The sequence below is a fragment of the Aethalodelphis obliquidens genome, unplaced genomic scaffold, assembly GCF_003676395.1.
Source record: "Aethalodelphis obliquidens isolate GAN/ISIS:26980383/991018 unplaced genomic scaffold, ASM367639v1 scaffold9, whole genome shotgun sequence".
Taxonomy (NCBI): domain Eukaryota; kingdom Metazoa; phylum Chordata; class Mammalia; order Artiodactyla; family Delphinidae; genus Aethalodelphis; species Aethalodelphis obliquidens.
Window position 1 is genome coordinate 11142480 of NW_020837953.1, and position 24867 is coordinate 11167346.

Genomic DNA, 24867 nt, shown 5'->3' on the forward strand with positions numbered 1-24867 from the left:
AGAGATGTCTATTGAATACTTAACTATGTGCTAGTCAAATGAATATAAACTGAAAATTTCGTATTATATAACTAATGAGAAAAGTGAGATAAGCATAAGATACTAGGGGAGCACATGTATGGGGGAAGGGTTCTATAACCTTCAAGAATGTTTTTAGGCAAAAGACTTGTCTGCCTCATCTACCTCTGTAGCCCTAACACCTAGTAAAGTGCCTGAGGGGCTTCCCTGGCGGCACAGTGTTTAATAATATGCCTGCCAATGCAGGGGACACGGGTTCAAGCCCTGGCCTGGGAAGATCCCACATGCCGCAGAGCAGCTAAGCCCGTGTGCCACAACTACTGAGCCTGCGCTCTAGAGTCTGCGAGCCACAACTACTGGGCCCGCGAGCCACAACTACTGAAGCCCACGTGCCTAGAGCTCATGCTCTACAACAAAAGAAGCCACCACAATGAGAAGCCCATGCACCGCAAAGAAGAGTAGCCCCCGCTCACCACGACTAGAGAAAGTCCTCGTGCAGCAACGAAGACCCAATGTAGCCAAAAATAAAATAAATGAAATAAATAAATTTATAAAAAGCAAAATAAAATGAAATAAAGTGCCTGGTATACACCAGCCACAGAATAAATAACTGTGAATGAATATTTTTTAAAAACAAGAAGGAGCGGGGGGAGGAGGGAACTACAGCAGTTGACATCCAAATCGAATTAAAAGAATGAGTCACAGTCAGACAAATGAAGAAACATGGAAATAGTATTCCATTCAGAGGAAATAGCATGATATAATGTAGTATATGGGGCGACATGAGTGCAGTTTGTTCATGCAAAATAAAGTGGGAGGGGACTTCCCTGGCGGTCCAGTGGTTAAGACTTCGCCTTCCAATGCAGGGGGTGCAGGTTCAGTCTCTGGTCAGGGAGTTAAGATGCCACATGCCCTGGGCCAAAAAACCAAAACATTAAAAAAAAAAACAGAAGCAATATTGCAACAAATTCAATAAAGACTTAAAAAAAAAAAAGAACTTTGTGAAAAAAAATAAAAATAAAGTGCAAGACAAAGCAAGATAAAAGATGAGACAATGGTGAATAGGTCTTGTATGTCAAGTTGGGAACTTGAAGTCTGGGCAGGCACAGAAGGCTTTTAAGTGGGGAATGATTTTTTTATTTTCCCAGATGGACATTTTAGAGAAAAGCACTTTGCTCTGCAGAGGCTAGATGTAAAGGAAGCAAGACTGGAGACAGAGAAATCAGATATGAATCTATTGTGCTAGTACAGGCAGAAGATAATGAGACCCTCAACTAGAACGTCACTAGTTAAAAAAAGAGAGAAGGAAGTGGATCAGGATATATTTTGGAGGGAAAATCAGTAGGATTGGTGACTGATAGGATCTGTGGGAGAAGTAAGAGGGAGGAGATAAGGATACGTAGGTTTTGGCTTAAATGACAGAAAAGATTCAATCAGTAGTCATTCAATAAATTCTGATTACATACCTACTGTACACCTGACACTGGCATAAGTGCTGGGAATATGGCTGTGGAAAAAGCCTTTCTGTAAAGTCTTTACAGTCTTTCTGTAAAGGAGCTTGTACCTATCAAAATGAAATTGAATGCAGATAGTTGCCAAAAATTTGTGTTTCAGTTTTTAAAACTTGTTGAGACAAGTATTTAACTTGTTTGCCAATGGGTACAATGCCACATACTCACCACAGGCAGACAAGCTAAATAATAACCCAGTTCCTCCTGAGCATCTCCATCTGAATGTCCACTACAGATTCACTCTGTATAAAACTGAACTTACCATGTCTCCCCCAAAACCCATCTCCTCACCCTTATTAATGCTCATTGTCAACCCAAGACAAAAACTGTTCATTCCAGTCATAGAGGGACCTACTGTTCTTTGAAACTGTCCCAACTGATCTGATATATCAAGATTTTTATGGTCCTTTCCTTTTTGACTGTTCAAATTAGAATATTTTTATGTCAGCATCAAATTTTTTACCCTAATTTATTAGTTGAGGTGTTTGCTATTAGACTTTATGTTCTGCCCATTATCTTGATCCTACCCCCACTAGCCTCTCCCACAACATGGGAGGGCTAAGGGCTCTCTCTTGCATTTTTATCCTCTCCCTCTCTATTATTTCCTTCTCTTCATCTTAAGAATATGTTCAGATCTTCTCATCCTAAATATATATATATATATATATATATATATATATATATATATATTCCTTCAAACTTAGCTCCCCTTCAAGCGTTAGCTCATCTGTTCTTTTTTTCACAGCCAAGCTTCTTAGAATAATCTGTACCGGCTGACTCTATTTCTTCATTGTCTATTTACTTAACTCACTACAACGTGGCTTCTTTCTACGGAGTGACTAAAGTTGAATTTAACTTTTAGAGAAAGATAATAGTTTTGGGGAGATCGGCTAAGATGACGGAGTAGAAAGACCCTGAGCTCACCTTCTCTCACAAGCACACCAGAATCACAACTATTTGCAGAATAACCATCGATGAAGAAGACTGGAACCTACCAGAAAAAAATCTCCTCCAACTAAAGACATAAAGAAGAAACTACAATGAGATGAGTAGGAGGGGCAGACTCATGATATAGCCAAGTCCCATAGTCCCAGGTGGGCGACTCACAAACTGGAGAATAATTCATTGCAGAGGTTCTCCCACAGGAGTAAGTTCTGAGCCCCACGATGAGCTCTCCAGCCCAATGGAATACTGCTCAGCCATAAAAAGGAATGGAATTTTACCATTTGCAGTAGCATGGATGGCCTTGGAAGGTATTATGCTAAATGGAATAACACAGAGAAAGACAAATACTATATGATATCACTTATGTGTGGAATCTAAAAAATACAACAAACTACTGAATATAACAAAAAAGAAGCAGACTCACAGATATAGAGAACAAGCTAGGGGTTACCAGTGGGAAGAGGGAAGGGAGGGCCAAGACAGAGGTAGGGGATTAAGAGGTACAAACTACTATGTATAAAGCTATAAGGATATATTATACAACACAGGGAATATAGGCAATATTTTATAATAACTATAAATAGAATATAACCTTTAAAAGTTGTGAACCACTATGTTGTACACCTGTAACATATAATATTGTACATCAACTATACTTCAGTAAAAAGAAGTATGGAACAGGAGAAAATAGTTTTTATAAAATACCATGCTATGCCACCTTTTTTCACTTTCACAGCCAACTCTGTGGGTCAATATGTCACCTTCTACAGTGGTGATGCAATGATGCTTGCCCAGAGTCATACAGAGAATGGCAAAGTATTCAACACTAGGTCTTTTTTTTTTTTTAACACTAGGTCTTTTGATTATAAATCAAGGTTTCTTTGTTGTGCTGTGTTTTTTTTTTTTGTCATAGTGCCATAACTGTCTCTTTCTTAATTCACATACTACTGAATCTGTTTACATTGCTTGTCTCCACTGAGATTTTTCTCACACCTTACTTCTCAGATTCTTCCTCTTAATTGCCTTTCTAATCTTTGACAGTTATCTTTCCATCTCTTTTACTGTTTCTCCACCAGTTGAAATATATATTCTGTAAACTTTTATCCTTATCACTGTTCTTCCTTTAATTTTTAACTGAAAGATCTTATTCATTTCTATAGCCTCTACTATTATTTATCTGTTGATTATTTCGAAATCTAAATCTTTTCTGGGTCTCTTTCTTGAGCTCCTAAAAAGATTTTTTTTTTCCAGTTGCCTACTAGATGTTTTTACCTGGATGCCCTACAGCTTCCTCAAATGTATTCTATCTGAGAACTGGCCTCAGTATTCTTCCTCACCAAACCTGACCTTCGCTACCACTCAGTCACCCAAACTAGAAATTTTTGTTTCATATGCCTCTTTCATTTTTTTCATCCTCAAATCTAATTGGTCAACAATCCCTATCAGTTCTACTGAAGTATATTTTAAGTCTGTCCCCTTCATTGAATTCCCACTACTACTAAAGTATAGGCTCTCAAATTCTTTCACTTGGAACATTGAAATAAGTATCCCTTCTCATGTCTTCAAGTCTAATCTGCCATATGCTGCCAAACCACTGCAAACACACGCGCATGCGTGCACATGCACACGCAGATACACACACACACACACACACACACACACACACACACATCAGAATTGTTCCCTTGAACAGTCCTCCACCTAAAAACCTTTAGTGATTTCCCTATTGCCATCAGAGTAAAGTCCAAATACCTTAGTGTACCAATTTAAGGACTACTACAATCTAGTTTCATGAAAACTTTCTAGCCTTATAGCCAGTCCACATTCCTCTTCCATACATAGAGCTGATGATTCAGTTTGTTTTTTGGAATTCTTTATTGATTTTTTAAATATCCAGTTTCTTGCTTGTGTTTTTTCTCTGCCTAGAGTACAACTCCCTCCCCACCAATCTTCTATTACATACACTCCACAACACTGATATCTTTTTTAAAGATATGGGTTAAATATTAGCACTTGCGTCAGGCCTTGCACAGTCTTCTAAAGTAATTAATCACTCTTTCCTTTATTCTCCAATAGTCTTTGCTTATATTTTTATTGTATCTCTTAACACACTGGAAAAGACATATTTGCAACTAAATATAGCTTCCTTTAAAATGGGAATTTCTTGAAATTTGGAACCATGTTTTCTCTCTGTATCCCAAGCTTTTAACCTGGTTCTTTGACATGGTAAGTAGTTGGTGAAAGAAATATCAGCTTCAATTATAAGCTTGTCTTATGCATGTATGAGTTCTAAATTTTTGTCTCAAGCAGTTTGGTTATCACCTTTTCTAAGAAGTTTGCCCTGATTCCTCCCACTCCCAATAATTTAGGTGCTCTCCTCTGAACTTACCTGTCATAACACTTATTGTTAGGTATTATAATTATCTATATATATATTGTATTCCTTGAGAGAACATACACTGTATATCTTTCACTCAAGTCCAGGCAATGTAGCATTTAGTAGGGTTTATGAATGTATGGTAAATGATAAAGGGAATAAATGAATGCAATAGAGAGCCAAAATAGAATCACTAATTTTTTTACCTTTTTAAAAAATTTTGAATAAATAGCTTCCCTGGTTTCAAAGAATTTTAGAGCAACCATGACTGAACCAAGAGATTATCTATTCTCATCAGCAAACATTAATGAAAAAAGATTGTTTATCTCATTTTTTAGAAAAAGATTTTCCTAACCTGTTAGATGGCTTGATAAGAAAGAGATTGGGAGTTCCTTATACATAATTAAGTAGCTCATTCTTGCAGATACTTCAATAATTCATATTCAAAATATACTTTTTTCAACAAAATCGGCTTTTTAGATACCTCCCTTTGAAGATGTTATTGTTGTAGGATTTTGTTTTCTGGGATCTTAAGAGAGTTGGGAATTCTGTACTTTGTGAAGACAAAATAATGCATTACATAGGCACAAAATTAAAATCACTGTCCTAGTCCTCTTATTATGGAAAGGGGCTATTATTTGACTGAAAGCTGGATTAGAAGAAAGAGGATAGATGTGGAGGAGTAAGGTAAAAGCAATGAGAAAAAAAAGATGATATATAGAACAGTTCCTTTCTTTTTCATCCCTGTGTCCTCCAAACCTCCTTCTTAATCTAATGCCTCTTTAAGGGAGGGTGAGTACTAGGCAAGACTAAGTGAAGGCTGAGATGATAGCCTAGCTGACAGAAGATGTGAGAAAGTTTGTCATACTGGACTTTTGTTTCTTTCCACTTGCCTGCAAACCTGGCTAAGTACCCTAAAGGAATGTGTAGTGTACCTTTTAGATCCTGAGCCTTTACCCATTTAAGAATTCAAGGGAAGTTCATGCTCCAGATATTTGCCTACCTGAAACAGATGGAATTCAAGTACAGTTATAGTCCTAGTAAATGTGTTATTTTGAAGGGGAGGCTCCTTCACTGTTTTGAAATGAGAAAGGGTTTTGAATTTTTATGCTGTTGAATTGCTGAAATCAAGAGGAGGTCTTGGCTCTATAAAGCAAAACACTAAAGTAGCATTAGGAGTACAAGTAGAACCAAGGCTTCTGTGAGAAATAGTGGTATAGTCAGAATAGCAGATAGATGCTTAGGGCAAGGACCATTCATTTTTATTCATCCAGTAAGTATATGTACATTTCCTTCTCTATTCAAACCATTGGGAAAACTGTCTTTAAGGTAAGAGGGAAAATGTTAACAATTATGGACATTAATGCTTGGTTATGCCCAAGGAGGAAATGCTGAGCCTGCTGAGTCATATGGAGTAAATATCTTGCCTTCCTTATTTGGAGCTGTTAGACTCACTAGATTAGTAGTTTTAAAAATTGTTCCGTAGTGCCCTGAGAGCCTTCAGAGGTACCCCAGCTATCAAAGGGATGTGAGGAAGAAAAGGCCAAGGCCAGGAGCATTAGGCTACTTGTTGCTCTCTCTCTACATCAGCCAGAGTGGCCTTACTTTTACCTATTGTAGGCACTATAATTTTACATAATATTTTGCTTGGTGCTAGGGGAGGGAGGTAACTCTGTGAAAAGAAATTTGAAAACCGTTAGTGAGAGATCTTTAAAATCCCTTCCAGCTTTAAAATCTATGATTCTATGACTGACTGAACTCTAACATCCCCTCTAGCCAAGTTTCATGAGTCTTTGATTCTGAGTTTCTTTTAATGCATTTTCATAATTTAGGTACATAGCAACATATTTTGAAAGATAGAAATTTCATTTATTCAATGGTCTTTGTAGACTTTATTTATTAAACGTGGTACAGATAGGCACTTAGCCAGTTACCTTGCTGGGACCCCCTTCATATCCAAGACATTAATATTGGTCAGTATTCACAACTCAGTTCAAATGTTTGAAATCTCAGTATTTTTGAAATCCCATTCTAACTTAGAGATCAGGAGCCAAGTTCATATTTTGAAACTGATGTTTTTCATTGTACTACCTTATATCTCAACGGATGTTGCTGAAAACAAAATAAACGGAGCATATTTATTAGTGCCCAGCATGTAGTAAATTCTCAGTAAATGTTTATTGAATTGAAGCATCATTATTACATCTCATATGTAATGGCCTTCAGTTTACAAAGAGCTTTCGTATATAGTGTATTTCATGTTATCTTCCAATAACACATGGGGATAGTGTACCATATTTCACTAATGAGAAATTTGAGAACCATTGCAGTAGGGAAGAGGCAAATTTTTAAATGCTACCATTACTTCTGCCCAAAAGTTTAGACTACCATGAGCTTTTTGAAAGACTCGTATAGCTTATTTATCTTTGACCTCTTAGATTGTACCCATTTCTTCATTTATTGAGCGAATATTTCTTGAGCACCTAATTGTATACCATAGGCTGGGGGTAAAACAGATAAAAATCCCAGTCTTCATTGAGTTTGTAAGCATTCTTCTTTTTCACTCAGGCTCTAGCCTTTAGTCTAGGGATATCACAGCAAGATTAGAAATATATGTAAGCCTTAAAATGAGAAATATTAAGCTTCACTCTAGCAAATAGCTTCTTATTTAATAAAACTTTTATAATGCTAATGTCCTATTGTAATTACATAATTTATATTTTGGAATTTGATTTCCTAAAGTCAGTATGAAACTAATCATAGGACTTTCCTTAAATAGCAAAGCACCGATGTTCATATGGTTAGTGATAGTGATGGAGATGACTTTGAAGATGCTTCCGAATTTGGGGTGGATGATGGAGAAGTATTCGGCATGGCTTCATCTGCCTTGAGGAAATCTCCAATGAGTGAGTATTAATAGCTCTTTGGGTCCAGCATTGTAATTCTCCCTCCTAGTGCAGAAACTTATGAGGAACAATGAACTTAAAAATCTCTTACTGACTTTCAGGTTTGGAGAGAGAAAATATAAGAAGTAGACATTATTCATAGGAACTAGAGCCTCTTGAATTTTGATCTTAAGCCCAACCATTCCCAATACTTTAGTAAAATTCATTAAAAACTCAAGGGAATGTAACTTTTGTTTCACATGTATAATTAGTTATGAGTTTGTCTCTTTACTTTAAACCCAGAAATTGATAAACAAAATAGCTGTACTTTTTGTGACTGTACTTGTCACCACACATCTTATTGGAGATATCAGTTTTATCAGTAGTTATATTACTTTTCCATTCACTGGTACCCATCTTTGGAAGGAAAGAAGTAAACTAAATGTGCCATCTCCCTCACTTGCACCTGACAAGATCATAAGTGGTGCTATATACAAAATGACTATTAAAATAAGTCCATAAATGGCTCATTTACTCTGTGAAATTAGGCGACATTCATGGGCAGAAATAGATGTGATATTTACATAAAATGACTATTTTCCTGATTAATAAGATCTTTAGAATAATTTGAGAACTTTTTATATAATTTAATCACAAGATGTCATTTCAAGCATAATTGATGACTGGCACATATTTTCAACACCTAGCAGGATTGTATCAGTTGGTTTTCAAAAATTTATGAGCTTGAAATTTTTTTGAGGTTCTTTTTTAAGGTTTGATGAAATCTTCTAATGTATGTCGAGTTAAAATGTCTCCTCAGATGTATCACAGAAACTAAAATTTAATTCCTCTTTATTGATTAAATATATTTCTTATATGTGGGATTAGATGTTATGTGGTTTGTTTTTTGTGTCTATTTGTTTTGGTTTTTTGTTTTTGTTTTTTCTTTTGTTTGTTTTTTAGTGCCAGAAAACGCAGAAAATGAAGGAGATGCCTTATTACAATTTACAGCAGAGTTTTCTTCAAGGTAGGGTTAGGACATTAACTATATAAAATTGATGTTCTTTTAATGCTACTGTGATTTTTCTGGAGCAACTTTAATCATAGATTGTTTTCACTTTCTTCTTAAAGTATTCAAAGGATACATTTATCAATATATATAGTCCTAATGGTGAATACAGAGTATTCAAGTCAGATAACTAGTAGACTGTGCCACTTCAGAGATGTATTTATCTTATCTCTATATCTTTATAGAAGCATAATAAATGGATTACTAATTTAATATCTTGACTATATTTCCAAAAGGACTAGGTCATAGGATACTAAGTTTTAGTATATCCTAGGACAAACAAAATCTTTTAAAAGTAATATTGAATAAAAAAATAATTTAAAAATTTTAGATATAAGTGAATTTTTTCTTTTAATTTTTGTTTTGGAATCATTTAGCATTTCTTCTTTTAATAGTGTAATATAAAATTTTCTATGCATTTGAGATTCGCCTAGAGGTGTTTAAAAAGATTTAACTATTTAAACCTAAATTTTCATGTAAACAATATTTCTCTTTAGTTCTATTTTCTGATGTAATGTAATTTGGAAACTTAGCAAGGAACCATTTTTTCCCTCTGTGTTAGAGAATAAATGAACTAAAATGGAAAGTTAAGGCTATTGTAACTAGGAAAATCTTAGGGAAGTGGGTAACCAGGAATTGCTACTTGTAAATGGCATGGTTTCATAGCACTCATTAAGTCCATTTGCTAGATGTACTTAAAATTCCAGTATTCTGATATATCGGTATAGGCCAAGAAGAGTTCAAAAAACTAATGAAGCCCATTCCTAACCCTTTAAAGAAATGTTTTAATGTTTTGTCTATACTTAAGAGACATTAGCCCCAACATTTACTTAAAACTCATTGGTTAGACTTGTGAAATTTGAAATGTATTTTAATTAATAGACACAATTTTTCCTATAGATATGGTGACTGCCATCCTGTATTTTTTATTGGCTCATTAGAAGCAACTTTTCAAGAGGCCTTCTATGTGAAAGCCCGAGATGTAAGTGGAATCTTACCTTTTCTGATTAAAAAGTGTATCCCATAGGTTTACCACCAGGCCTGAGGCAATGCTTGATGTTTTCTGTTTTTTTCAGATTGAAGACTTGATTTTGTTTCTGGTTCATCTACCAACCTAATCATCACCAAGATGCCCATTTCAGAGGGGCAGTAGTATGATAGGGTACTGCTGGCTTCTGCAGAAGTCTTTGTCAAGCTCTGAAATGGGGTTTGTTTTTTTTTTAGGGGGAACAAGGGGTGGACATGCTTAGAAGGGACCAGGCTACGTGTTCGTATTCTTTTCAGTTATGTGATCGACAGTTTCTTGCTAAATGATTTGTCCTTCAGTCTTTTCCCCAAATGATTATTCCATCTAATAGTATATATCTTATAACTGTAGTATTTTTTCCTAAAAGTCATTTTAGACAACAAAAAGATTTTTCCTTAAATATAGAAATGGATCTTGTGATCTTGAAATCAAGTAGATCACAAGATCTTGTGATCTTGAAATCAAGTAGATCCAAGTATGTAACAAGAAACCAGAAGTTACATTTTGAGCACAAAGATTCTGTGTGGTTGCTCTGCTTATATGTTGACACTGTAGTCGAGACCCCAGTTATCTGGCTCCTGCCTATCTGTACAACTTCAGCTCTTCCCATTTCCTGCCTTACACTTAATAAATCTAGCAGTAGTGTACAATTTGTACTTCCCTATAATCTAACTCTTTTTTCATGCTGCCCCACTGTCAGGAATACCTTTCATCCTGCTCTTTACCTGGTTGACTCCTACTCTTCCACACCCACCCTTTAGTACTTTGCAATGATAACACATTGCTTTTAATTATCCATTCTCTCTCTTTTATATATATGTCTTCTCAAGAGATTTGATTTTCTTTTTGGCAGTGACAATGTACCTTACATCCCTACACATAGTAAATACTCTGTATGCTTAATGAATGAAGGAAAAAAGAGAGAAGAAGGAAGGAATAAGGTGTAGATGGAGTTAGAGGGAAAGTTATTGGAATTAAAGAGGACAAAGAATTTTGAGAATAGAGTGCAAGGATGCCTCTGAAATTTCTAGTTTCTACTTATGTTAAACTCTGACCTAAAGAAACATTCATTTTAAACAGTTTTTAAAAATTGAATTCCAAGACAATAATTAGTGATCAAGCTTAGATCTATCATTGACAGTTCAATGAAGTAGATTAAGAAACATAAACTGTTCTCTACCCTAAGAATAGTGGAATAGCCCGTTGTAAAGGCAATTTTAAACATCTATTTTTTACTATTAAATCTATATTAAATGGATTTTATTTTTGAAGAAATATATATTTATGGTAATACAGGTTTATAGTTTCCATAAGTACAGGTTTATGGAAGATACTGAAAAGCTAAAAGAATATATTCTAACACAGATTAACTTTATATGTTCTTTCCATATATTTATTTCATTCAGCACACATGCATATTTAATATAAAATTGGTCATGTTATAATCCTGTTAAAACAGCTTATCTTCACCTTTTAATATTATATGATCATTTACTTAATTATATTTTATAATATTTTAACTTTTATTAAAACAATTTTTAATACAGAAAAAGTAAAGGAGTAGTACAATAAACACTTAAATCCCCTATACCTAGATTTAACAGTTATTAAAATTTTGCCATATTTGCTTCTTCTGTATACAGGGCATCCCGAAGTTTTAATGGAGCTTTAGCAATTAAACTTTTGAAATTATTAAAACTTAAACTGCATAAAACATTTAGGATACTCTTATATATTAATTATTTTTTGCTAAGCCATTTCAAAGTGAATCACAGACATCATATTTTACCCCTGAAAACATCTGCATGCACTTTCCAAAAATAATGACATTCCCCTACAGAATCACAATACCATTGTCACATGTAACATACTAACAATAATTTCCTAATGTCATCTAGTATCCAGTGGATATTCAAAGTTCACCAGTTGACTCTTTTTTTGGAAACCGTGATCCACTCAAGGATCACAAATTACATTTGGTTGTTAGATTTCTTAAACCCTTTTAAGCAGACACCTGCTTTTTTCCCCCACCCACCCCTTTTTATGACATTTGCTTTGTGAAGAAATCATGCTGGATGACTTACAGATTGTTCCAGATTCTGGATTTGTGTGATTGTTTCCTTGTGATATGATTTAACTTGTTCCTTTATCTCTTTATTTCCTGAGAAATGGCTGTTAAGTCTAAAAGCTTTGTTAGATTCAGGTCAATTTTTTTTTTTTTTTTTTTTTGTTGCAAGAATGCTTTGTAAGTAATGCTGAATGCTTTATTATAACAGGATTTCTAATGGTTATTAAGTCTCTCATTGTACAGCAATGTTATTATATTTAAACAATCACTTATTGTTGAACATAAATATGTTTGAAAGAGTAATTATAGCTTTAAAATAATCTATTTTTCAGTTCATTCCTGGATAAGAATGTATTTGGGATTAATTTGTCTCTGCTTTTCCAATAAGATTGCTAAGCAGTTGAAGTAACTGGAAGATGTGAGGGCCTTTTATAACCTAAATATAGCTCCCAAATGAGCATAGACATCTTTTAAATTCCATTTAAAAAGCTACTGTAAACACTATAACTTTGTGACGATACATTGTTTAAATATACAGTATATAATAGATTAAAGAACTTTTTATTGAGTGTCTTTGTATAGTAGATTGGCATTTGGATATATTCAGACTGATGATTCCCAGAGGAACGTAAACTCTTATTAACTTCTGGGTATTTCTAATGAAACAATTGATTGTTTGCTTTTGATGACTGTGTTGGTATTTTAACAACTGGAAATCATTGGTTCATGTGTTTTGTTTCATATTAGATTGATACCCAAATCCATTGACCTCTTTGGACTCCTAAACTGTCTTTATCTTTTTCCCCTTGTCCAGGGCTTTTTTCTTTCCTTTTTTCTCTTTCCCAAGTTAAAGATCAACAGCAGTTTATGTATCATTTATTACATTGCCCTAAACTTAAGTAAAATTCATCCACAGAATGGGTAAATTATTCAAAATTAGATCTAAGCAGGGACATTTATTATAGTCATCAACCAAATTATATACATCTCCTTTCAAAATTAGAGAGGATTGTATAGAAAGAATAGAAATAGCACTGCTACTTTAGATTTATATTGTGCTCTGTGGTTTATGAAGCTTCTTCCTATGCATATCTCATTTGAACCCCACAGCAAACTGGTGAGATGGGGATATATAATATCAATATTCTCATTGTAGAGATGAGGAAGCTCAGAAAAGCTACATGACTTAACCAAAGACAAATCAAGGGTAAGTAGTGGAGGCCAAATGAGAGTACAGGTGTTCCAACACATGTAAGTGTGTTTTACTATCACCTTACTTCCAGAAGCTTTTCAGTGCTAACTGCTATACTACAGGATTCAATCCTCAAACTTCATCTCTCCTTTTCAGACTGTACATTTGAGAGTGAAAACAAATCATTTTCAATATATTTTTTAAACTTCTGAATGAATCATTTTTAAGAAAACAGTTTGCTGATGTTCAAATATTTTAAGGCAAGAATGACCGATACTCTGCCATTGTTACTAAATTTCTTTCATCTTAAACATCGCATGTTTAATTTAAACTGTGGGAGGCACATTAATTTTACCAGGGCAACAGATGAGCCTTGAGCACCAACATTCTTCACTTGAAGTGAGAAATTGAGTTCCATGAGTAAATAAAAACAAGATTGAAGGTTTAAATCCTCTGCTAGGCTTTTTGAACTTATATACTCATTAAATGTTTATTGGAGTGGTGGGATTACAAAGGATTTGGGGAGCTTCATCAACTGGTATATAGTTAATCACTAAGTAAAACACTACATTTGATAAAGTGTTTCTCACGATGCCACATTCAATCCATCTTAATGAAAACTGCTTCAGACTGATTTCATTTGAGAGCACTTGGTGAGAGTACTCATAGTTTTTTCTGCCTTTTTCATGAGGAATTTACAATACTGTTCAAAGCAGAGCTCCAACTTCAGTGAAGCAGGTATTCTAAGTTCTTGTGTTTAAGTATATTGTGACAGAGTTTTGACTTCTGACAGTGGGTTGATCAGTTTTATGATCTTCTCCCTTGCCCTTAACTATTAGGGATGTTCATTGAGTTGAAGGCCATGAATATGTATCATATGCCTATTAAGGACCTAGGATGTAGAGGTTTCCTGCCCTTGACATGTTCACAGTCTAGTAGGGAAGATAAGACAACATAAATAGATCCATATAGTGTAACATGCTATGGGAGCAAAGAGGAGAGGTACTTCATCTGCCTTAGAATTCAGGGAGATTTCTTGTGGAGGTATCTCTGACCTGAATCTTAGAAGATAAATGAAACTTAGGCAAATAACAGAATTCTAAACAGAAGGAAGATCAAAAGCAAAGTCCAGAAGATTACAATTGAGGGAATTAAAACCAAAAAAATTAAGACAGAGAGCAAAAAAGTGCAAGACAGAGAGTTGGATTGCGTGGTATGATGAGGCTGGGAACAGCAACAGGAGCATGGAGGGGACTGTGATGCCCTGGCATTACCTGGCATTTAAAAATATTTGTTGAATGAAGCTTATATTTTATCTTTAGATAAGTAAGAGCCAGTGGTTAGCTTCCTTAATTATGTGCAGAAGAGTTACCACTGGCCACACCATGATTCCCTGGGACTTTCTTAAAGAAGTTTCTTTTTCTCCTTAGAGCCTCCCCACCTCTCAGTTCTGCTGTCCCTGAGTTCTCTTCACAACAAAAAGTACCCTAGAGAATGATTAGACATTTGTAGTAACTGAAAATCAACAGCAATAAAAATCCCAGTGCCAGGGTTTATGTCCCATGGGAAGGATTGTTCCTTTCCCAGCAGCCCTTTGGAAGAATGGGCTTTGATATCAGTAATCCTGTTACACCTCCTTAGATCTTCACTTCACACCCAGTGCTGTTTCCAAATATTATACATAAATTAAGGAAACCAGTGCTTTACGTCTTGATTTCCCACTTAGTAACTCTGTTCCCAAACAAGTAATGAGCCTGTTTCTAATCTAGGGGAAAAAAAAGATAATAATACATATCTACTTTATGTGGTTGTTCTGAGGATTAAATGAGATCTATTAATAAATGCACCCAGCATCATGGCTAAGGTGCTTTTTAAACAGTTTTGGACAAATTTGAGAAATGTTATAAAGTAACAAAACTGATTGTTCATGAACTAGCTCCAAGAACAGTTCCACAGAGGAATTTTGAGAACCCATTTAAGCATTTATAGCACTAAGATGAATGCTTTGCTTTTAACAGTGCTTGTTCATTATCAAGTTTTATTACATTCATTTTTAAAAATCAGCCCGTTTTAAAGTAGTGCTATTTCTACTTCCTCAGGTTAAAAGAAACCTAAATAACTATCACTGGTCAATATTTGTTAGGCAAAATAAGCTCTATACAAATCGGAAGCCACAACTGCAGTTGGTGAGTTTCTAGCACTCCATCATCCAGAAAAATCAGGCAAACAAACCTATTTGTGCTTTGGAAAATATGCCCATTCTGTTCATCTTGTCTTTGTTGTCTTTTCAATTTAAATTCCTTAAAGGCAAACAGTGTCTTTAGAGTAATTTTTTATGACAGCTAGGACAGCATCCTGCACATGTGTGAGATAAGAACTATGATGCTAATATAATGTTTTGAAATGTGTTTTCATTATACAAATAAAATGTTTGTTGAAAAGAAAAGAATACAGATGCATTTAAAGTAGAAAAATGCGTTGCCTCATAATCCCAAACCTGAAAATAACCACTATTAAATGTTTTTACTTTTAAATGTGATTTTTTGAAAAAGTCTCCAAACATATATATCAGTAAAAAAATTGCTAAGTTTTATATAAGTGCAACCATACCAAATATACTGTTCTGTAGTTAGATATTTCCACTATACAGTATATTGTTAGCATCATATTTAGAATTTGCCTCTAATTCTCCAGCTGAGTAATCAGATCTACCCAATTAAAATTGTAAAAATCTTTAGTGTTTATAATAAAATTATTTTTAATTAGTTAATAATTAAGTTAGTTTTAAGATATGCTGCTGTGTAAAACATTCTTCTCAATTTACTACTATTCACCATGTTTTTGAGAACCATATAACCATATTTGAAAAGCAATATAGGTAAAATTTATTAAAATATCAAAAGCAAGGCTGATTTTTTTAGTAGACTTTATTCATATTTGTATCATTTCTCTCAAAGAGCCCTCCCTGTCCCTAGAAAGTATTTATTATTCATATTACCTATTTTTAAGGGATAAAAAGCTAAATTGGATCTCTTAAGTATTCCATCTGTAAATTCAAGAAGTTTGTTCCATATCTAATCTTAAACATTTTCACTTAAAGATAAAAGGTATGGTAGAAAGAGAAATAATCGGAATTCTTATATTTGAATTCTGAGTCCCCATTTACTTGCTGTGTGCTATTAAAACTAGGTTACTCAATCTCTCTGAGCATCAATTTAAAAATTTGTATTGTAGTACATACCTCACAGGATTAACAAGCAATTAATATAAGTAAAATGTCTTCAAAATGTATGTGAAACAGCTTTAAGATTGTTTGCTTATAATAGATGGACATTGAATAAATCAGGCAGATTTGGATTTGAAACTGGACCCTGATACTGACTAGCTATATAAGGCTCCATTTTATTTTCTCTGAAATGGAGATTAAAATATCTTGGCAATTAACCCACCTTGGAATAATGACTCCTTACCTTAACAGTAACCAAGTTATTCAGATGTACATGTTAGAGAAGATGAGTGGGCCTGCATAATTGGTACATGTAAAGGAGCAGCAGGAAATAGGGCTAAAATAGAGAAATAGATGGGGATTTCATCATGGAAATCCCTGAATGCCAGCTAAAGACTTTTGTTATTGTTAGGTAGTGATTAGCTTTTGAAAGTTCTGAAGAAGAGGGTGACACTGTCAGAGGAATAAGTAATGTGGTGGCAGTTTGTAGGATGGTTGGGAGGGGAGAAATTGGTGGCAGACTGAGCAACTGTGTGCGTTTGTATATGTGTAATTGTGAGGTGTCAGGCGATGATTAGAAAATCATAGTATGATAATAGCACAGTGTAGTTTACAAACTTTTTGCCTCCTACATTTCACAGCCTGTTAGCTTTTGTATACCTTTTTATACATGTGTATCTTCTAGTATCCTGTTTCTCCCACACCCTTCTTGGAGTACCTAACAAAACAGAGAATAATACTGTTTTTGTCATAGACCTACAGTAATGTGTTCTGACCTTTCTTTCCTCTGTGAAGCATTTCAGTAGAATCTGTTGGTTTTATATTTGCTTTGTAATTTACAATCATTTATAAATAACTGTATTAAGAAAATCAAAGTATTTCTGATGTTAAGTAGTGCCTAGTATCTTTATTAGAGATATTGGAAACTTAATTTCTCTAGTATATACATTTATGAAGAACTCTAAAAATCAATAAAAAGAAGACAACAACCCCATACGGGCAAGCAACATAAGTAAATATTTCACAGAAAAGGAAAGTAAAAACAGTTTGCTATAACAGCCAGTCACTTGAGCTTCCAATTTCCTTATTCATAGAAACTTTAGACGTGTTTATCTTTCTCAAAGGTATTTTATAACCTGAGTATTACCATTTGAACAATGAAAACTGATAAAGCTCTATACCCAATGAACATTTGTCAGCTTATTTTATGAAGAGAGTTTGATTTTGCTTTAGGCTTTTCAGTTTGTTTGCTTGTTTAACCTGTGACTTTCATATGAGAGTTCTCCCTTTGTGAGACTCAAGTACATCCGTGTCCTCAAGAGTGCCATTCCAACATCTGCTTCAGGAAGTGAGAGGAAGAAGATACCATCCTGGCATCTCCTCATCTTCAGTAGCTGGCTGTTTCCTTTTGGAACCTCTCTAGTTGGTTGCTACCTGTTGGTCCCTAAACTCAGCTTTGGGAGACAAAAAATGCAAAGTGTCACAATTCTTTCCAAAATCCGTCTGCACTCTGGTTCTTCACTCTTCAAAAATTACTAGCTTGGAGTTCTTTGAACACATCAGGCCATTGACAGCACAGGGCCTTTCCCAACCTTTTCTCTTTGCTTTTCCTCTTTTTCACTCTTCTTTTCCTCACTATCACCTAAATTTAGAATTCAGCTCAAGTATCACCTTCATAAAGAAGCAGCCAATCTGTTGTTCATGCCTAGACCCTAGGACCACCTCTATTATAGCAGTCATGTCATCACTCCCATCTAGACAGAGTGTTGGACTTCCAGAACTGTGTCACCCAAGGCACAGAAAAGAGAAGTAGCTTTCCCAAGGTTGCACAGCTGAGTGGTGGCAAAGCAGGAATTTGAATCCAGACAATGTAGCTTCATGCTGCCCTGCCTCTATTCTTACAGTGTGCTTATCTTGAGTCATGGTTGGGTGCTGGGCTGGACCTATGAATATCCATATACAGGAACAGGATTGTGGAAATGGGCAGTGTACTAGGATGATCCTATTTAGAGCCTGGATTTAAAACAATAAATAAGACAGCTACAAAGGACATTTTGAGGTACTGGGGAATTTTGAATATGGACTCTGTATTAGATGATTGTAGCAATATTAACTTGTAAATATTGTAAACAATATTAAATGTCTTAGGTGTGATTAAAGAAATTATGGTTATGTAAGGGAATGTCCTTATTTCTTAGGAGACAGACACTAAAGTAGGGTGGAGGTGTCATGATATGTGCAACTTTAAATGTTTCAGGGAAAGAAGCATAAAAAGAATGATAGAGCAAATATGGCAAAATGTTAATAATTGATAAATCTAGGTAAAATATAAAAGAGTGTTTATTGTTGTATCAGTATATCAGTTGGTTGTGTCAGTAAACCACCCCCAAACTTAAAAGAAAAGAACAGCGATAATTCTGATTATTATGGTGATGATAATGATGATAGAAAAGGAGAAGGGAAACTGAAAGAGGAGAAATAAAATCAGCTCCCAATTTATACAAAGGAAATTATTTTTAATTTATTTTAATTCTTATACTGAAAAAACTATGAAATACCATTTCTAGAAATCGTTTGTCATATCAACTTCAAAATCATTGAACACACAGATTATGGATGTTCTCGTACTTAAAATGAAACTAGACAACTTCCTTTTCAGTCCATCAGCAAATATTTTCTAAGTGTCTGCTCTGTGCCTGGCTTATTTTGAGACATAGCCAGCTCATTTCTTCCAGCTCTAATGTTCTGTGGTTCTGTGATGCTAAGTGTCTAAATACAATAGCTACTGTAGCTCAAGGCCAAGTCACACTGGTTGCTGTCAGCTTGGCACTTCCTAAGCATCAACTTAGTACCTTAGCTCCTGGGTTTGAATGTGAAGATTAGTGAGGCCCTGAAGGCACAGACACAATGAAGCATCCCAAACACTATGGCCAGTAGGAGAAATGAAGGAGCTGTATAATCTTTCATACATTTTCGTGGCTATCGTTTCTCTTGAAATGGCTTTCAAATCCTTTATTTTGCATGGATAGTTCCGGAATCTTGATCCTAACAGCTGCATTTTACTTGGCACCTACTATGGGCCAGGCATTGTAAATAGGCACTTTACCTACTTTATCCACAATTGTTACAACACCCATCTAACCCCCACAGTCACACAGCTGGTGAGTGGCAAAACTGGGTTTAGCACAGAGCTTTCTGTTACTTTAATGCTTGGAGACTTTCCTTTAACTGTTAACCAAAACCTAGATCACAAAGAGGGAGTCTGAGGAGAGTATAGCTGGGCTGCTTGCCTTTGTCGTCAGCCAGACTTACACCTCTCTGCCAAATTAGGAAGGACAAATAAAATGTAGGGTTTTTTAATGCCCCAATCTTACTGCTTCTCATATGATACTGCAATTAACTCTTTGCTTTCTCCATACGCCACCCCCTCCCCACCCCCAACTCTTAGAGAGCAAGGGAACTTTGTTTTATTCATCTTTGTATTCTCAATGCCTAACACATAGGCACTCTGTAAATGTTATTGAACTAAATTATTAATGGGCCAAAGGGAAAAATGGTTATAGTAATGGAAAACAAAACATTTTCCTATGCTTTTTCTATGTACTAGATGCCGTTTCTTCACAAAAACAATTTTCTGATATGCTGAATGCAGTTCTCACTGTTTTGGACTGTGTTTAGTTGAGCTCAATAAAGTAATCAGAAATCTGAGTCTGGGGTTCATTTAGGTGTGCCTATAATTTAATCAGAGATTTATGTAGCCCAAATTTAGTAGCATTTACATATTATTGAGCCTTTATATTTTGCTTATTTTTACTGTCATAATAGCAGAAGAAAAATTTTTGTTGAAAGCTTACTGTGTTTGAGAGAAAAGATTATTTGAAGATTATTCAGTTTCTCTTTTGAAAGCTACTGTGGGAGTACCCCCAACCTGAAGATCCTTTTCTGATATCTTTGTATCATCTCCTTTCTCACAGTTTAGAGCTTAAAGTGAGAATTTTTTTTTAAGTGTGTTTTCCTGGCATCTCATGTTTAACAGTGTCAGGGGTTTGTGTCCCTAGAACGAAAACTGTTTCTCCAGAGCCTTTTTTCTCTCAGCTTCTAGTGAAAAGAGGGGTGAGGCGAGCCAGTCGCTTACCACAAAGCAATGCCACCACAAAGGAAAGATTAAGGGTTTAGAGAGAGGTCAATGTGGGTTTTTCTCTAACTAAACACTTTCCTAAAGTTTCCTTGTGGAAAAATAATGAAGTCATCTCAGAGTTTTTAAAGAATTTTTATTTCTTTTTCACCGTCTGCATTCGCTTGTCTTCTCAGCATGGATGTTTAATCTTCCTAGGCTTTGTGAATTGGCCCAAATGAATAAGTGGTGAGCTGTCTCTCTAGGAGCTAGAGGCTTATTCTAAGGGCCTAATCACTGAGTAAACACATCTTTGCCCTCCCTCTCACAACTGCGATATAATAGTCGAGATTCTAGCACAGTAACCTGGATATTGCAGGGACCAATGCTTTGAAATGCAGAATGGTTGATCCTCCAAAACAGTGCCTGATCTTCGCCCACCTCTTTCTTCTTTTTTAAATTAAATATTGCCAAAGAGATGCTGTTTTATTGCTTGATATTGTGCATTAGTGCCCTGGATTTCCAAGTTTAGTTTCAGTCAACACTGTCAGCTGCACGTATAGGGAACTCTCCATGTTGGGTTTCCTAGTAGCCTCTTCAGCACATTTGTGTTTGGTTTGGAAGAGCATTTAAATTAAATCAGTAAGATAGCAATGTAAATCGCTAATCTCTTTCCCAAAGTCTAAATATTCCATTGCAGTGTTCTTGAGAGAAATAGGCATTTTAAAGATTTAGCCATTGCTATTGTTTGGTTAGAAATATGCTGATTCAAAAGTGGACAGCTCTCTTGTTCCCAGTGTCTCATTAAAGGTAGTTGCTGAGATACGATCAAGCAGAATTAGAGGTTGACATCCCCCTGTCTGTTGGGCCAGAGAGCTTCTAAGAAGAGGAGCTCTGAATTTGTTAGTGCTGCCAGGTTCATGTTCCTTTCCCTAAAGCAGCAGATTTCTAGATTTGTTTACTAAGAGTGATTTGGCATTGCAGCTACCATTTGGTGTCTTTTTTGCCAGAGGGCTATGGTTGATATCAGCATTCATGTTTCTTTCCTCAAACATGCTGAGTCCTGTGCTAACTTAGGGATACAAAGAAGACTGAAAGAAAGAGACCGGGTCCTCACCCTTGAGAAACTTTTCTAGAGGGGAAACTGGTAAACAATTGGAATACTAAAATAGAAGAGATAGAGGCCCAGAAATGGAAGCTCTTAATGCTGCCTGAAGGAATCAGGGAAGGCTTCCCAGAGGCATTTGCTTTGAGCCTTAATGGATGAGTAGGAATTTTCTAGATAAGTATCTCTCCAACAATGTATCTGATTACAAACTTCCTAGATACCAGCTACTGGTATCTGCATATATCAACATAGATGAAAAAACCCTAAATCTTTCTTGTTCAGCATTTAATCACCACTGCTTCCTGCTGGGCCTGACATGAGGAATATTTTAACCAGTACTTCTTGAATGAATGAATGAATGAATGGACACATGGAAGCATTTTGTCCTTATTCCCATTACATGCTGTCTCTGAGGCCCCAGAAGCACTGATATATATGAGCATCTGGTGCCTTAATATTCTACAAGCTCTCCAAGTCTTGACTATAGTGCAGTTAGGTTCCCTGCTTCAGTATCCAAATAAAGAACACTAGGCTTGGAGTCAGTCAGTCTGGGTTCCAATCCCAGATCTACCACTTACTTACTAGCTTTAGAATTAGGGTAAATGAGGTTTCTAAAGCTCAATTTCCTCATAGGCTAATGAAGTTAAGAATACTATTTTACAGGTTTATTCTGGGGATTAAAGTACCTCTGGCTACCCTCATCTAGTGCAAAATTTCTCTTTGAAGAAAATATTATTATTATGAGGATTATTAGGATTATTATTTGGATTATTTATCAGGATAATTCCAAGCATCAGACTTTCATCTACATGAGCCCTTTTTCTGTAAATGTCCTTCTTTTGTTTAGAATCCCACACAGCAAATTTCTTCATCATCACATTCTTACAGCTTCCTTGAAATTTTCCTTCACCAGAATTTCACAGATTAAATGTGTATATTGTCCTTAACCATAAAATTTTATCTTTCCATGTCCTGGTAACTGACTGTTCTTTAACTCAGCTCTTCTCCAAGGTAGCACCAAAAAGTTAAGGACAATTTAGGTTCTTTAATCATCATTGTTGTGGTTAAAGCTGACATTTGCAAATTATGTTGCTCAATTTCAGTTTTTAGTTTCAGTTATTTTATTGATTATCCAACTATTACAGAGGATACTTTTAAGAGAGCAGATATAATTTCTTGAAAGCAAGTTTTATCAGGCAAAAGGGAAAGAATAATTTTCCATATGAAAAACTTCACTGGACATTTTCTGAAATATAAACTAGAAAGAATTCATGTGGAGTGAACATTTTTCTATCATCCTTTCAAACGGCAATTAGATGTCACATGCTCTTAAGTAAGGACTTTGACATGGGAACACATTAAGGGCTTTGAAATTACCTGTGGAACTAAAACAAGTTTATTTCAGACCTTTTTCTTTCAAGTAGAAGAGACTATTTAGTGCTCAGATTAAAAACAAAAAATATGTAAGAGATTTTGGCATCCAATCTTCATCAGTATTTTTTTCTCTGTATAGTTGAATAGTTCAGAATTAATTTTCTCTTTACATATAAAGTATGTGTTAAATACAAAGAATGGTAATTCCATTTTATTTAAAGAAAATGCCATTCTGTTGCAATTTGTACTTGAGATAGGCTTGCACATGTTAACAGGAATCTGCGACAGCAGTCTGTAAAACAATACAATCATCCTAGCCTTTTTAGAGTGTAAGGAAACAAAATGTATTCACATTAGTAGATGTCCAGGTGTCAGTTACTCTTTTAGGGAATAGCATTTAATTTTTACTGTTGTTTATATTGACTGACTGTGCCTTTCCAGAATTCAAGAAATCTTAATTAGTGCATATTTTAATTCATCAGTCTTTTCCCCTCTTTTCAGAGAAAGCTTCTTGCTGTCTACCTCCACCACGATGAAAGTGTATTAACCAACGTGTTCTGCTCACAAATGCTTTGTGCTGAATCTATCGTCTCTTACCTGAGTCAAAATTTTATAACCTGGGCTTGGGACCTGACAAAGGACGCCAACAGAGCAAGGTAACACTGTTGTTCACAAGTTATAAGTTGGGCTTTTTTATTGTTAAAAGTCATCATTGTATTTGGTTTCTTATCATCATAAACATTTTCATCCTCAGCATTAAATTTTCTATTATTACATTTAATTAGATAAAAGCTATGTGTTGTAGTTAACATGCAGTTATTTTCAATTGTGAAAAAATACCTTAACTAATAAAAGATTTCTTAAATTCAAGAATAACCTGAAAACCAAAAACCAAAATACATTGTTCTTGTCTTTTTGCAATAATAATAATATAGTACCTTCCTATGTACTGTATGTTCTTATGTTCTAATATGTTGTTGAATATTAAAATCTGTTTCTAATAATATTCAGAAAAGACAAGGAAAATCTAATATATAATCCTACTAGTAAGTTTAGTTTTTAATAATTCCAGTGATGAAGGCAGGACATTCTGGACCAGTCCATTGGAGTTGGTAATAGCTTAACTCTAGCATATGCTAATTGATGTAATCGCTTTATTGCACACATTCTTTTGCACACAGCCAGCATTACATCCATATTCTCAATGGGAAAAAAAAAAAAATCCCCTTCCTAGCTGTCAGGATAAATTTACTTAGTTTGTTAATCATAATATCTGTAAGTGATGAATAATTATTCATATTTTACCTATTTGAGTTTGCCATCTGAAATATATTTCATCGTGTTTAATTACACATGTGGCCGTAACTTCCTGTGATGCTACTTTGGGTGTGTTAACACAATCATCATCACAGACTGCTGGTTTATGAACAGGGAGATTAAATTCATTCATTTCAAGGCAATCCTATTGTAGTTACCTAATTTAAATGACTGTAGAACAATTAGAAATCATCTGATTTGTCTTTTTATTATTTTATGGCTCACTGAATTTTTGCTCATCATTCAGACTTTGTTTTATGTAATCTGAATCTGAAAAGAAAGATGATTCTTCTCTTAAATGTGAAGCAAAAGAATGTTGAAGCAATTTCTTCATCTAATACTTCATTTCTTTAAGTAAATGGTTAGGAAATTTCATAGGATGACTTCGTTCTGCCTTGGAAATGTTCCCTGTTATACATAAATAAAGAACCTTTAGCACCTGTATTTGTTTAAATTAAATCAGGTTATTATTCACACTCAGTTAAAGGTGATGAAAAGCAGTGCCAAAAACAGATAAAAATGCAGCATCGAAGGGCTTTCATGAGGCAAAATACATAGACTGGAGACTTGGCTAAATCTTTTGCCATTCACTGGCAGTAAGGAATCTCCTCCTTTCCTTTTATCCACAACTTGATG

At 35.0% G+C, this 24867-nt stretch overlaps 1 protein-coding gene across 1 annotated transcript in view; it reads left to right on the forward strand.

The window, feature by feature from the left end:
• The window catches only part of FAF1 (Fas associated factor 1), a 488997-nt gene that overhangs the window by 352021 nt on the left and 112109 nt on the right, over positions 1-24867 (forward strand). The window contains exons 12-15 of the mRNA XM_027108597.1: positions 7631-7757; positions 8700-8763; positions 9706-9787; positions 23416-23570. Coding sequence (XP_026964398.1) covers positions 7631-7757; positions 8700-8763; positions 9706-9787; positions 23416-23570 — 428 coding nt within the window. The remainder of the gene's footprint in view (positions 1-7630; positions 7758-8699; positions 8764-9705; positions 9788-23415; positions 23571-24867) is intronic.